This window comes from Phyllostomus discolor, chromosome 11 (assembly GCF_004126475.2).
Source record: "Phyllostomus discolor isolate MPI-MPIP mPhyDis1 chromosome 11, mPhyDis1.pri.v3, whole genome shotgun sequence".
NCBI classification, from domain to species: Eukaryota; Metazoa; Chordata; class Mammalia; order Chiroptera; family Phyllostomidae; genus Phyllostomus; species Phyllostomus discolor.
In genome coordinates, this window is record NC_040913.2 from 36,985,168 (window position 1) to 36,999,167 (window position 14,000).

The following is a 14,000-nucleotide window of genomic DNA, read 5'->3' on the forward strand; positions in this document are numbered from 1 at the left end:
TTGCCACCATCACCTGGGGCAGCAGCAGATGCTTGGAAGTGAAGACCTAGATAGATGGGGTCATCTCTTCCTTAACAGTTACCCTAAGGAGAACTAGCTCTTAAGCTCAATACTATCCTAATGGAACAAGTTTTTTGTTTTGTTTCATTTTTGAGAAAAGGACTCTGAAAGACCATCTCAAGCAAAAATGGTATAGCTCAAATACTCCACCAGAGTAAACACAGCTCAGATTCAGTGGGAGCATTTGGTGTGCGTAGTTCAGCAGTTAGTTTAAAGAAGTTATACTCAGTATTTGTCAGGTAGTTTTCAAGGAAAGTCATCTTGAAAATGAATATGGTAGAATAGGTGCTGTGTCAAGTTTTATTCAAATGTCTCTTTTGTATCTGTTCATGTTCAGTGTTTTCTTAGAATCAACAACTTAACAAAGGTACTATAAGGATTTTTCTAGCTGGAATAACTTGATTACATGTTTCACATGAGTACATGTTAATATGTGGGAATGCAAATTAAATTAGTTATAAATAAATAACAAACCAAAAATGTTTGTAAGCATTCAAATGATTATCTGAACAAATGTGATTTCTTTTAAACTCATGAGATGTCCTTCTAAATGTGTAGGGTAAAAAAAATCAATATTAAGTTTTATTTCTATAAAATAATTTAAAGAACTGGGCAGCTGCTGTTGGGACATTCTGGCATCAGTGGGCTCACGGGCAAACTCAGGCGACTGAGAGGTGCATGGTGGAGGCAGGGGGACCCTGGGGGTAGAAGCTGGGTAAAGGGGGTGCACCCAGCACAGAAGATGAAACAGAGGAGGAGGAAGAGCAAGAAGAGTCAGCTGGGCACTGAGTGAGGAGTGACACAGAGGCACTGGGGCAGTGAGGGGTGACTGTGGGACCCTTGAAGCTAGGACTGTGTCATTTGTAGTAAATGGACCTATGTCCATCCACCATCAAATCTTCCAGGCACTAAAGTTATGACCTTTCACCAGAGTTTACACTTAGATTGGAAACTAGAAAAAAGTTTGAATCCAGTATAGGGGAAATAACTAATGATAAATTTACATCTAATCACAGATAAACTACAAAGGAAAGTATAGCCTGAAATGTTATGAAAGGTTTTGTATAAGAGGTGGTGCTTGATCTGCATTTCAAATTATGGTCCCATTTCAACAGATAGTGGAGAACACGAAGAGGGTGATCCAGGTGAATGGTTTCAAAAATAAAACGTCACACAGGAGTGTTCATTTCACAAGGAACTAAAAAACTAGCTTTGTATGTAAAGGACATCATATGTGCAATGACAAAAAAGAAAATGATAACATAAGGTACAGTCAGGATTTACAAGAGAATGCAATACCCCTAAATAAAGGACTGAATTTAATGTAGCACATAGAGGACTAATGCAGGTATCTGAGCATTTTATTGCATGTCTCAGAAAAATCTTGAAACACTTAGGTAATTGATTGGAAAGATAAGAGACAACATTTATGAACATATAAAATTGGGATGAGCCACAGGGCAAGTAGTATTTAAATCAATATTTCTACAAAGAGATATCTAAAGTTTTGGCTCCAAACAAGGATATCTCCCACAGAGCAAAATAGGCCCTGGCATGATTCACTGCCTTAGTCGTTCTGACCCGAATGCCACCAGTCTGCTTGCATCTCATCAAACTTCTCCTAAACTATGGAATGTTTTCATGTATGTTTATTCAACTGGTATTTTACAGCAACAGTGTAAGTCTTGCATTTTATATCTGCATTTGAAAAATGTATCTTCTTCCTATGTCTACTTTATCTCTTCCTTCTTTCTCTAATTTGTTTTATTATTAACCAATCATAAGAATGCATACAGTTACATATTTGAAAGATCAAAGAATTCCTTCAAAAAGCCAGGAGAGGGAAAATCTTAAAGAGAAAACATCCTTCTCAGCATCTAGGGAAGAGATAATAGATACTCTTGTAAGAGAAAGAGAATGGCCACAAACAAGGTAGGTATCGACTCCCAGAAACATTTCAAAGTTGATTTTGGATATCAAGATGAATAATTAATTAAAGAAAATTCTTGAAAATCTTCTTCAAAACAAGCATTTCTATTTTGGATGAAGATAATGCCACCATTTCCCCACTGAGTTATATTATAACACTGGCTCCTAACTCATTATTTTTTAGTCTATCTGCCTCTCACTGAGATCTTTATACTCTGTGAGGATCAAGAAACTGATACAGAGGTGTGTCATTTCATTATACATTCCTTTAGGACACAGAATACATTCAATGTTCATTCTCCTGAACATGAACAAAATGCTGCAACTGATGTAAAGAAACATTAAATTAAAAAAGTGTCAAATAGTATTGGGAATCTATGATAGAATAGGCTACTCCTTACAAATCACTAATTTCAAAACCACTCATGAGGTTGTAATGTCCATTAAGATATCTACATGTATGAATATAGATACTTTACCACAAGATATATAGTGTTTAAACTACCTCAGATATGTCTTTTAAATACCATGTTTATATAAAAACCCAAAGTTCTTTACTTATTATTGAGGATAATATTTTAAATAAAATATGTTCTGCCTGACATACATCCATCTGAAACATGGAGGTCAGAAGCTTTTCTCCTAGAGAATTTTTTAAACCAGAGATGATGCCACTCTCATTAAAATTGAAGCCTGTATTTAAATAATCGCCTCTCTATAATTTTAAATTATGAAAAACCACGAGCGTCTTGAAAAATCATACCTCACCATCTACAGGTTTGTTTCTTTTTTTCTTAATTATTCCTTTTGTCCTGTTTTGATTCTACTGCATTGTTGGGTCAAATGTTTCCATTTCTCTCACTTTAGTTGGTTGCCTCTATATCTTAGACTTTATCTGGCAGCTATTATTAACATATGAATTAATTAATAAATCTTATAACTTTAGAGTAGTGAAAGGGTTAATGCAGCTTCTAAAAGAGCCTGATTTATATGCAGTGAGAAACCTATGCTCTGGCATGCAATAGTTAGTAAAAGCTGTTTGGTTTACAGGAACAAATTTAAAATTCTAGCAACTTCACACTGTGAATTTCAGACACAAGACTATTTAAATATGCTACTCTTCTTCATCTTTAGAGAGGATGTTTTCCTTATGCTTTTATTGCCTGTGTACGCTAACCCCATCTCTAATAAAAACACCATTTTTGATGACATGGATGAATACATCTAAAATTCAAGTCATCCTCCTAGCAAACTGATAATACTATAAGGAAAGGCAATGAAAATATGCTTATTAAGCCAAACTCTGTGTAAGAAGCAAGCGAGAGTGTCTTATTAGTGTTTTTCTCTCATGCCTGCTGTCTGATTTGTATTGGGATGTATATCTATTTAGCAGGTTAAATACTCTTGTTTATCCTGTTTCTAACACTCCATTTGTTTTCAATTGTTAGAGACAAGTAGACAGAATCAGGTACCATTTTTGGTATTCTCAGAAGTAGAGTTAATCCAGATGCAACTAATCCTCTCCTGGTTATATTTAGTAATCAACACTTGCCAATAAGATTTGGGAGTCCCAGAGAGTAGATTTTATAAATGATTTTTAACATTTTTATATTTTAATGACATTCTAATGTCCAAAAAATACTCATTAAATTTATAGAACATTACTCTAGAAAAAGATATAAAGTTTAAATTAAGTTACTTACATAGATGGACATGGCTCCAAAAGGACAGATGGGTGTGTTGCTCAGATTAGCATTTTAAGTATGTATATTTTAAAAAATGTGTGTATATACACAGATTTAAAGAAAAAAGTAATACAAAAGATATTTTCTTTTAAGGGTTAAAGGATTCTGAAATATATATATGGAACTACACTAATCCATAAATAATTCCTACAAAAATTACTTACACTACAATTAAAAATAAACCAAAGCTAAATGTCCTCAATGTATATGCATACACATACACACAGTTTGCCCAAAAATGGTTCTTGTGAAATGAAGTTTTTCTTATAGAATTATTAAAATTAATATTGTTCCAAAGATAACTTTAGAATAAAATACAGGCAGTTCAAACCTGAATGATTTGGCCCTGATTTTACTAAAACAACTCCTACTACCAACCTGTTAATACCACCCCTACTATTACTATTACTATTATTATTACAGATAGTTTTAAAATATGTAAAGACTAGGAAAGGAAAGGTAATGGGCTTTTTAAATGAAGCCTGTTCTGGAAATTATTTCTCTAAAACCATTATGCTATTGCCTTTGGTGTGCTGTAAGTTTATTGAAAGCTGATGTATTTTATCCTATTTGATTGGATCATCCCAAGAATGAAAATTTAAGCAAAATCAATACACTCAATATCCATGTTCTAGAGTAAATACACAGAAGTGTTTCTTGTAATGGGTTTTACTGGCAATGACAAACCATTTTTCTAGTAACAGCTTTAATAATTTGTAATCATTAAAACACACTGAAGCAATGATGAAATTGGGAGAAGAGGTCAGAAAGATAGGAGACTGGCCCTCTGGATCACCCTGCCATGAAATCAAACCAAGGGTCAAACAGCTATGGGAGAAGGCCACCATTCAGTCAGAGCAAATACAGAAATGTGCTCTTAAAGGATATGAAAGCCTATCAATACATAATGTAACATGAAGATCAAAAGGTGTCTACAGTGGTGTTTTAAATCCTTTCTTACCTTAGAGAGTACTTCCTGTGATTTAATTGATAATCAACCACTCTCAGAACAATGAGCAGACAGTAAAAGTGAAGTGAGTAATAATAACACAGAAATAACTATAAACATATACGAATTTATTTCATTTTCAGATTTATAATCTAAATTTAATCTGGAGGAAATTCATTGTGACACCACAGGTAGAACTCATTGAGACAATCTTTTTTAACTCAGGCATGGCATATTTGAGTACCAAATATGAGTTCCATTTAAAAATCTGTATACTCAGTCTCATCAAGAAGTGGTACTTCATGCTACCAAACTTAATTTTGAGTACCTGCTTAATTTCCATGGTCATTACTGAAAAAGGTTGAAATCTGAACTATTCAGTTTGAGGTTCAACGGCCTCTATAATCTGATCCAAATAAATTCTTCACACAATTCTATCTTATAAGAAAAAAGACAAAACTTAAATTCTAACAAGTCAAATTTGTACACTTGCTTTTACAACAGATCTGTTTGTAACTCTTCAGAAATGGCAGCAACGTACTGATTGAACCCTGACATAACTATAGAATGTTGTAGGACTCAAGTCAGTTGGACAATGTGTAACTCGTTACTGGAAACACAGTTGGGGTCAAAATATCTGCCCAAAGGAGAAAACAATTTAAGTTTGAGAAAGTGTCACTGTAACCTTAAATTAGGTGAATTATTTTAATTTTTCAGGTTCAAATGAGTGTATGCCTTGATCTAAAATTTTCTAGTATTAAAATCCAAGGTACACCTAGAAATAGAAATTAACTACTACATTTGGCAAATTTCTAAGAAACATTTAATGTTTTTCATTGAATGTATAAATATACATGATCACAAAATAATATTAGCTACCTAATTACCATTTTAAATATAGTCATTTTGAAGAACATTATTGCAAAATGAGCATCATTTTTAATTTATAACTGTTTAGAAAATAGAAACTTCCTATCTATTTGGTATGGTTGTTTTATTTTTATAAACATATATACCTGTAGATAGTTTTGTATAAAATTACAAGTGATATGTTTGTAATCTTAAGGTTAAGATTTATTTAAATTAAGGTTAAGCATTTATTTAAAAAGTACACAGTATAACAAATTTAACTCATTAACCTACTTATTACCACAAGCATAAAGATTGTATCTATATTAACAATTTGCTTGGGAAATAATAATGATTTAAACAAAAAGATATTATTCTGATTACTTAGTAATATGCACATGAAATAATTATGTTACATAATGACGCCAGTACAATAATAATAAAAAATATGTGTACAGAAATAGAAAACCATTACATTGAGTAAGCACTGACAATTAAGTTCTAAAATCAGGAGTTTTATTGTAACATATTGTAATCAAAAATATTTCTAAGCTTCATTATCTTGCTAGTCTGAAGAAAATGTAACTTTTGAAGTGATAAATTCCAATATGTGAGATAACTATCAACAAAGAACTACAACTTAACACCAAGCATGCATATCCTTATGCACGAACACTTTGTACACATGATAAAAACACACATTACTACACCAGATAGAAATGAATGGAAGGAGCCTTGCCTAAGGGCAAAATTCTTCTAGAACAATTTAGTAGACACAAAAATAAAAGCCTAAACCACCACCAACAGCTTCTGGTTCCCTGAAACTCACTCACAGCTCCCAGAAAGCTTTGTGTTTCAAGTTAGCAGATGGTCATGGTCAAGCTCAGGTATGTACATGCACAGACACATACATGCGCCAGGAAGCAGACACATAAAATAATGTAAAGGAATTTACACTCTAAAAGCTAAAAGGCTTTATTGGTATAAATGTTTTCCTTGAAATTAATTTATATAGAATTATAAATTAACTCCTTTCCCAACTGATTATATTTTTAATGAAGGTGAACTCACAAGTATTTAAAAGTAACAGGAATATTTTACATGGATGTGTGTGTGCATGCATGTTAAACTTTGCACTTCACCTCCCAAAATCTTTAACAAGTATAACTCTCTTAACTCTACCATTATTTAAGGCTTTTGTTTGTATTTTCTCTTCAATTTCCATTCATTTCCATACAGAAAATAACTCAAGCTCTTCTCTTCATCTAGCATGAGTAAAGCAACACAAATGATCATAACAGTAATTGGCAGATTGCTATAACAAACGTGTATTTTTTAAGCTCAACAACCTGATGTACCAGTTAACTCCACAAGCTTCTTTCTCTTATGTGGAAATTAAACTACTCAGAAACAAACAAACAATAAAATCTCTCCAAAGCATTCAAATGACCCCCAAACTTGGATTATATTATCTCCAGACATAGAAAAATATGTGATTAGCTAAAATTTCACCTGAGATAGACACTCGTTTCTGCCTTTCATTAATCCATTCAGTCATTTGAAATTTCAATGTGTTTTCACAGCATATCTGAGTCACATCCAGAGCATACATAGAGATTGAATATATTGGCAAAATTTACTGAATTTGGGGATTTTAATATTGAACTTCATTGGCTATTAAAATTTATATATATTTTTTCTTTCCTGCCCTTAGGAATCATTATTAAAGTGGTGTATAAAATAATGTGTGAAGAAGCCCTTAATATGTTTCTACAAAACATCACTTATGTAATATGGAGGGTAATTGCCTTGCAAAAGAAAAGAAGAATTTGGGGACCCAGTTTCTCAGGTGAAATGCAGTTCTTCAGGGTAAAGCAGGTTGCTTTACACCCATAACTGACATCCAAATAAATAGCCCCCTTTCCTATACCAGTCTACTTTCCATTTCATCAATTTGTTTTTTCCTTAACATTTTATGCACTATTTCCAAAGGGAAATTGCTATGAGTGGTATATTTTTTATATTAAATAACTGAGAGTTAGGCCACTTAAAACTCCTTTAAGAATAATAAATATGAAAAGCCCTGATATAAATGAATATTTAGATTCTCTTTTCAACCCCTAACTCTACACAAGTTTTCCTGAAATATTCACAGTACCAAAGCAGAGATAATAGAATAAGTTACTTATATGGTATTTTCCTTTAAAAATAAAGTCTACGGGTTCTGAATGGCTGTCTACAGAGAGAGCCACTTTGTGTATCCAGTCTTACGAGAGCCATCATCTAACAAGTCAAATTCAGACCACAGAGAAGAAAGCTAACACATGAAGAAATTGCTCACCTGGAGGAAGCAGATCAACAGACTGAAGTCTACTTGTGATGGTGTGTAAGGTGAGGATAGCAAAGGAAAGCAAAGTCGGGAATGCTTGAAAAATAAAATATTTTTGGTTAACAAATAGAAAAACCAAGTGAGAAAAAAGGGCCAGTTGAATCATGAATCCTTTATTGTTTTCAAATTTTTTAAATTAAAATTCTTTGGATTGACTGATTCTTAAAAGATAAGGTCATTTGGTATTTCCCCAGGTACATAAAACTTAGTCTCATTGAAAGAAAATTACTGTTCTGGAGTATTTCACCTTATGTGAGATAGAAACAGTACAAAGTAACTACATCAATACTTAGGTCAATGGAAAAAAATACTGACGTGATAGTGATAGATTCATTCATCCTAAAAAAAAATAAGAAAATTTTCTGGATAGTGGGTAGATGTAAACAAACAGGCCACCAAAATGAAAGTTGTAAACTATCTATTCTTTAGTATCCCTGGAAGGCAGAGCTTTAATTCAAAAATATATGTATACTACATCTTAAAGTCATTTACAAAAACATATAGTGTCTGGAACCTGAAAAAACAAGCTATTTATAATTTAGTTCTTTATTCAATCATCTAGAAACCTTCAATTTGTAAAAGTGTATTGACTTTAGTAGTGCGAAATATGTATATTTCTGTAACAATATCTACTCTATTTTTCCTCAACATAAAATATTTATGTATTATGAAATTAAGAAAGTTTTTGTTTTTGCTTGCTTTTTATGAATGCCTTAGATGTATTATAAATGTGTTAAACTGATTAATTTCTTAGACTTAAAACTATAAATTTTTTGCATTAATGTTAAGATGTGCAGTGAATGTATGAAATCAATTGCTGCCTAAAAGAACTGCCAAAAAAAAAACCTGTCAGCGAGCAAAAGTAACTTTTATTTTAAATGGTTTCACTTTCTGCTTTCCAACCTTTATCCACCATCTGTTGTTTGCCACTCCCACAGAATGTTCTTATGCAGATTCCCATGTAAAACAGGTTGAGTAGTTAATAACAGGCAGCTCAAACATTTTTGGACATTATTGGCATACAGATGTTTCTTTCCCCCCCCCCCCACCACTTGTTGAATTTGTGTGTGGTTCTGTCTTATTTTTAAAGTGTATTTCCCACAACAGATACAAACACCTGAAAATAAGTCTGCCTCACGCACATGTTTAAATTGCCTATTGTGGAATTTAATATAGAAAAGAGTAGAGCCTATACTAAATATCATTTAGGGGAAGGGAAATAACTAATATGTAAGTTACCTTGTTAGCATGTTCAAATTAAAATTTAGAAGAGTCAGTATAGTTCTTGCCAAAGACATATGAAGAATAGTTTATTTTCTAAAACCTACATTTGTTATTTTTAACCAGACTCCTTTGTTTTATTCGCATTTGTCACAATTCTTTTAAATGTTCAGTCCTACAGAAACTGGAAATATTTTATCTACTGATCATTTTACATGTAAAAGGCACTTTACAGTCTCTTGATGATAATCCAAACTCAGTAATCAATATCTAAATATTTTAGATGCATTCAAAATATCATATATTTTAAATAATACAATTAGAGTCACATAAGATATAGAACTTCTTTATTCAGAAAAACATATCCCTTCTGAATTGCAGAATGAAACAGCACACATTGTGCATCGGGTGGGATGTTACCTCCCCAGATAGTCATGGTGCCCTGTAACAAAATAACATGATCTTATTTGAAAATAGGGCCTTTGCAGATGTAATTACTTAAGGTGAGGTCATATTAGAATAGAGTGGGCCCTGATCCAAACTCTTGTGTGCTTTTAATCTAAAAAAGTAAACTGAGACAAAGAGATAGTCACATAGGAGAACACCATGCAATGACAGAAGTAGAGACTAGAATGCTATGTCTCGGACTGCTGGCTATAGACAAGGGAAAATCCTCCTCTGGAGCCATCACAGAACATGGTCTTGCTGATACCTTGATTTTGTATTTCTAGTCTTCAGAACTGGTAGAGAATAAATTCTTCTAGGCTGCCCAGTTTATGGTTTTTAGGTTGGGCAGTCCTAGGAAAACAATACATATTTTGGTACTGGGAAGTGAGATGTTACGGCAACAGATACCTAAAAATGTTGCTGTGACATTGGAATTGGGTAATGGGAATAAGTTGGGAAAGTTCTGAGATACATGATTTTAAAAGACCTAGATTGCCTTAAGGAGACTATTAAGAAAAATATGGACATGAAAGGTGATTCTGCTGCAATCTCAGAAATAATAATAGCTGTAGAGAAAAGTGTCTGTCACCTTAGGGAACACATTCATGGCTATATTACCATGGACAGAATGTAAATAGAAATATGAACATAAAGGTGCTTCTTGTGAGGTCTCAGACAGAAATATTAATGGACACTGCAAGACAATCCTTGTTATAAAGTGTCAGGAAACTTAGCCAAATTGTTGCGTGGGAAGAGAACTTATCAGCAATGAACTCCAGTATTTAGCTGAAGAGATTTCCAAAAGGTAGTATGTGTGGCTGTGTTACTCCATGTTGGTTACAGTAAAATGTGAGAGGAAAGAAATTGAGGAATGATTTTTTTAAGGAAAAAGGCACCAGTGCTTGATTTGGAAATTTTTCTGTCTATCCAGGAAGCATGCTCTGGAAACAAGGACAAAGGTGTGGCTGGACAGACATTTGCTCTAATGAGTAGGCATGCAACTTAGAGGTCCAGTCAACCATCTTAGGAGAAGTCAGATTTAGAGATAGGGTTATTGAGAAACAGGATCTGTAGAGGATACTCTCATCTAATGGTGAGGATCCCCTCCAAGTTACTGGGAATTTTTACTAGCAGAAACATTGCTAACATGGACTGAGAGGGCAGAGATGGAATGAAATGAAAGAAAGATGGCTCCAAAAGTACTGATGCAGGAGCCAGGAAAGGCAACTTAGGGTCCCTGAGGGTCAAGTGAGCTTAAGGACATAAAGGGCATTAAGACAAAGAAGTAGTACTCTCAGGCCTTGAAACCTAATGAAATTTACCCTCCTGCATTTCCAGCTTCCTTTAGACTAGTAAATCCTTTATTCCTTTTGTTTTCTCCCCTTCAGAATGAGAATTACCTATCCTACACCTGTCTCACTATACCTGTCTGTGTAAGAAGCAGGATGTTGCCCCAGGAGGAATCCATACCCAGACCTTGCTTAGGTGGCAAAATTTGGGACATTTTTAGTTAATATTTAGATGAGATTTTGGACTTATGAGTTCATGCTGCAAAGAGTTAAGACATTTGAATGATGTTGTGGGGGGTGAATGGATTTCATAAAATGGATGGACGTGAATTTGAGGGTCCAGAGGGTAGACTGAGCAGAATAATACTCCCTCAAAATTCTTGTGCACCTAGAAAATCAGAATGTAATCCTATTTGAAAATAATGTCCCTGCAGATATAATTATGTAAGGTGAAGTCACTTAAGTTAATATTAGTGTGTATCCTAATAATGCAAGGACTGCTGTCCTTATAAGAGGGGAAATAAGAGACACAGAGACAGTTGTATGAGAGCACCATGTGACAACAGAGGCTGAAATGGGAGCGTATAGGATTACCAGCAGCCACCAGAAGTTAGGAAGAGGTAAGGAAGGATCTACCCCTAGAGCTGTGGGAGAGCATGGCCCTGATGACAGCATGACTTTGGACTTCTAGTTTCTATAACTGTGAGGGAATAAATTTAGTTATTTTAAGCCACCCATTTGGTACTGTTTTGTTACAGCAGCCCTAGGAATCTAATACAGACTGTCAAAAAAGAAATTTCAAAACAGAAAATACCTAGATGGCAAAGCATTACTGTTATAAATGAAAATAGGACAAACTGAAAAGTGGATTCTAGAAAACTAAAGTCAGATTAATGAGACTAAATTAATAAGCTTTGTTCTATATTATGATTTACAAATAAACTAAATTTGGCATTAAATTGATGTTGCTGCTATTAAGCATAAAACTGAACTTAAAATCACTCAGAAAAAGTGTGCATGTATTTATTTGTAAGATTTGTTCAGATCTTACCAAATGCTTAGAAATAGACTATTTTTATCAAATCTTTACAAATTAATAGCTCTTTGTGCCTATTTTTAAAGATGGTTGACTTATCTTTTCAGTTTGTATTAGTTTTGATTTTTATGTCTATTGATCACATTTTAAATACCCTTTGCATAGCAACCTTGCTTAAAATTTCCATAAATACTACTGGGCTATTAAACAAAATGTGTGACTACAGGAATGTGCACATATGTGAATGAATATATGAATTAACAATAGAATAATTTATAAGAAAGCATATCACCATATTTGTAAACATGGCTTCAAATGCATGAACGTTTTTAGCCAGAAATTTACTATGGATAGTATTGATAGATGATTGAACTACATATACTCAGCATCATCTTGAGGCATATGTTTAATGTTAATATATTTATCCATTTTTTGAGGGAAATAAATGCACAAACAATAAAATATTCAATTTTATATATTTACTGTGGAATATTTAACTACAATTTTCATTTAAACAAAAAATAAAGCTGAAATAGATTTCCCTTAAGAAATGTGACACTAAATTTCACTAAAATATATTGTACATAGGCAATAGTTACATGCATGATTACAAAAGGCAGTTCTTTTTACATTAAACACACATATAAATGCATTGTATTTGTTTTGGGATTTGTGTGCCAATATATTAATATTAAATCATATTTTTGTCTGTAGGACACTTGTCTCACTGGGCTGCTGTAACAAACTACTATAGACTGGGTGCTTACAAACAACAGAAATTTATTTCTCACTATTCTGAAGGCTGAGAAAATGTCCAGTATCAAGACACCTGCAGATTCAGTGTCTAGAGAGGATCCACTTCCTGGTTCATAGCAGGCTTTCTTTTCCCTATGTCTGCACATGGGGAAAGGGAGCCACTTTCATAAAGGCAATAATCCCCTTCATTAGGTTTCTGCTGCCATGATGTCATCACTTCCCAAAGGCCCATCTTCTCCCAATACCATCACATTGAGAATTAGCTTTCAACATATGAAATTTGGGGGGATACGCACATTCCATTAATAAAACACTCACCTTAATATAAACAGTTAATAAAAATATTCTACAAAATAAAATAAAATAAATGATGTGGATGGGAAGAAGACAAAAGATCAAGTTGCTCTAAAAGGAAATGGAGTCAAATCTTACGACTGGCTTGTATATATTTTTTTTCTAAAAATGTCTATTTTAGAAAACAGAGTAGAGGAGGAACCAAGCTAGTTTCCTCCTTCCCAGATACAAATATATTAATATATAAATTAATTAATTTATCAATTTATTTATTTAATTTATTGATTTTATATGCCCTTTGCAAGTGCAAAGCCTAAGAATCAATCCACTCAAGTTACATAATATCTCTCAAAGTCATTGAATATAATAGTGTGTAAAAGCTGACAATATCTTATCCACAAATGCAAGAAAATATCTGTCAGTTTTGTTATATTGTTCACAGTAGACTCTATCATGTTATTTCAGTTTCTTTAAATGAAAATAAATCAATGCATGCTGTACTGTAGAACAGCAAATAACCCCCTGTTACTTTGTTTCAAATAATATATTCTAAGGATCATGCCTACGTCTTAGGTTTCCATGGGTCCTAGGTAGAGATATGAATCACTGAGCCAGGTTTTACAACAGGGAATGGCTATTAAATTAATTTATTCTTGATATTCAGCACTCAATCATTATGCTGATCTCCCAAAATAATGCAAAGTTAGATCTTAAAAACTGATTTACACTATCAGAGCTATAATCAAAGGGAAAAATGCTCAATACACTTGGGATTTTATACAGAATTTCTGCTGACTACTAGACTGCTTTAATGTGCAGATTTTGTAATCTGTAATGCTTACCAAAAAGTCATGAAGACATAATAAGCCATGCAATCATCATTATCCTTGACGATGGCTACAGAGAAGAGGAAAATCATTGAATCCACATTACTCTGATGTCAAAACTGGCAAAAGGACAGGCACAGGCTGGGTTATGATTAAATTTCTAGGGATTACAATCTTATACAGCTGAACTCTCACTCATTTTAGTCACT

The 14,000-nt window shown here is 33.3% G+C and overlaps 1 protein-coding gene across 6 annotated transcripts in view; it reads right to left on the reverse strand.

Annotated features, from left to right (window-relative positions):
- Positions 1 to 14,000, reverse strand: part of PCDH17 (protocadherin 17) — a 95,825-nt gene that overhangs the window by 13,454 nt on the left and 68,371 nt on the right. For 4 of the 6 annotated variants that reach the window (XR_004899868.1, XM_036011304.1, XM_036011302.1 and 1 more), the window contains one exon: positions 7,874 to 7,957. The exons of the other annotated variants lie outside the window; for them this stretch is intronic. Coding sequence is in view for 3 of the 4 variants with exons in the window: in XM_036011304.1 (XP_035867197.1) it covers positions 7,874 to 7,957 (84 nt within the window). In the remaining variant the exon portion in view is untranslated. The remainder of the gene's footprint in view (positions 1 to 7,873; positions 7,958 to 14,000) is intronic. 6 annotated transcript variants of the gene reach the window in all.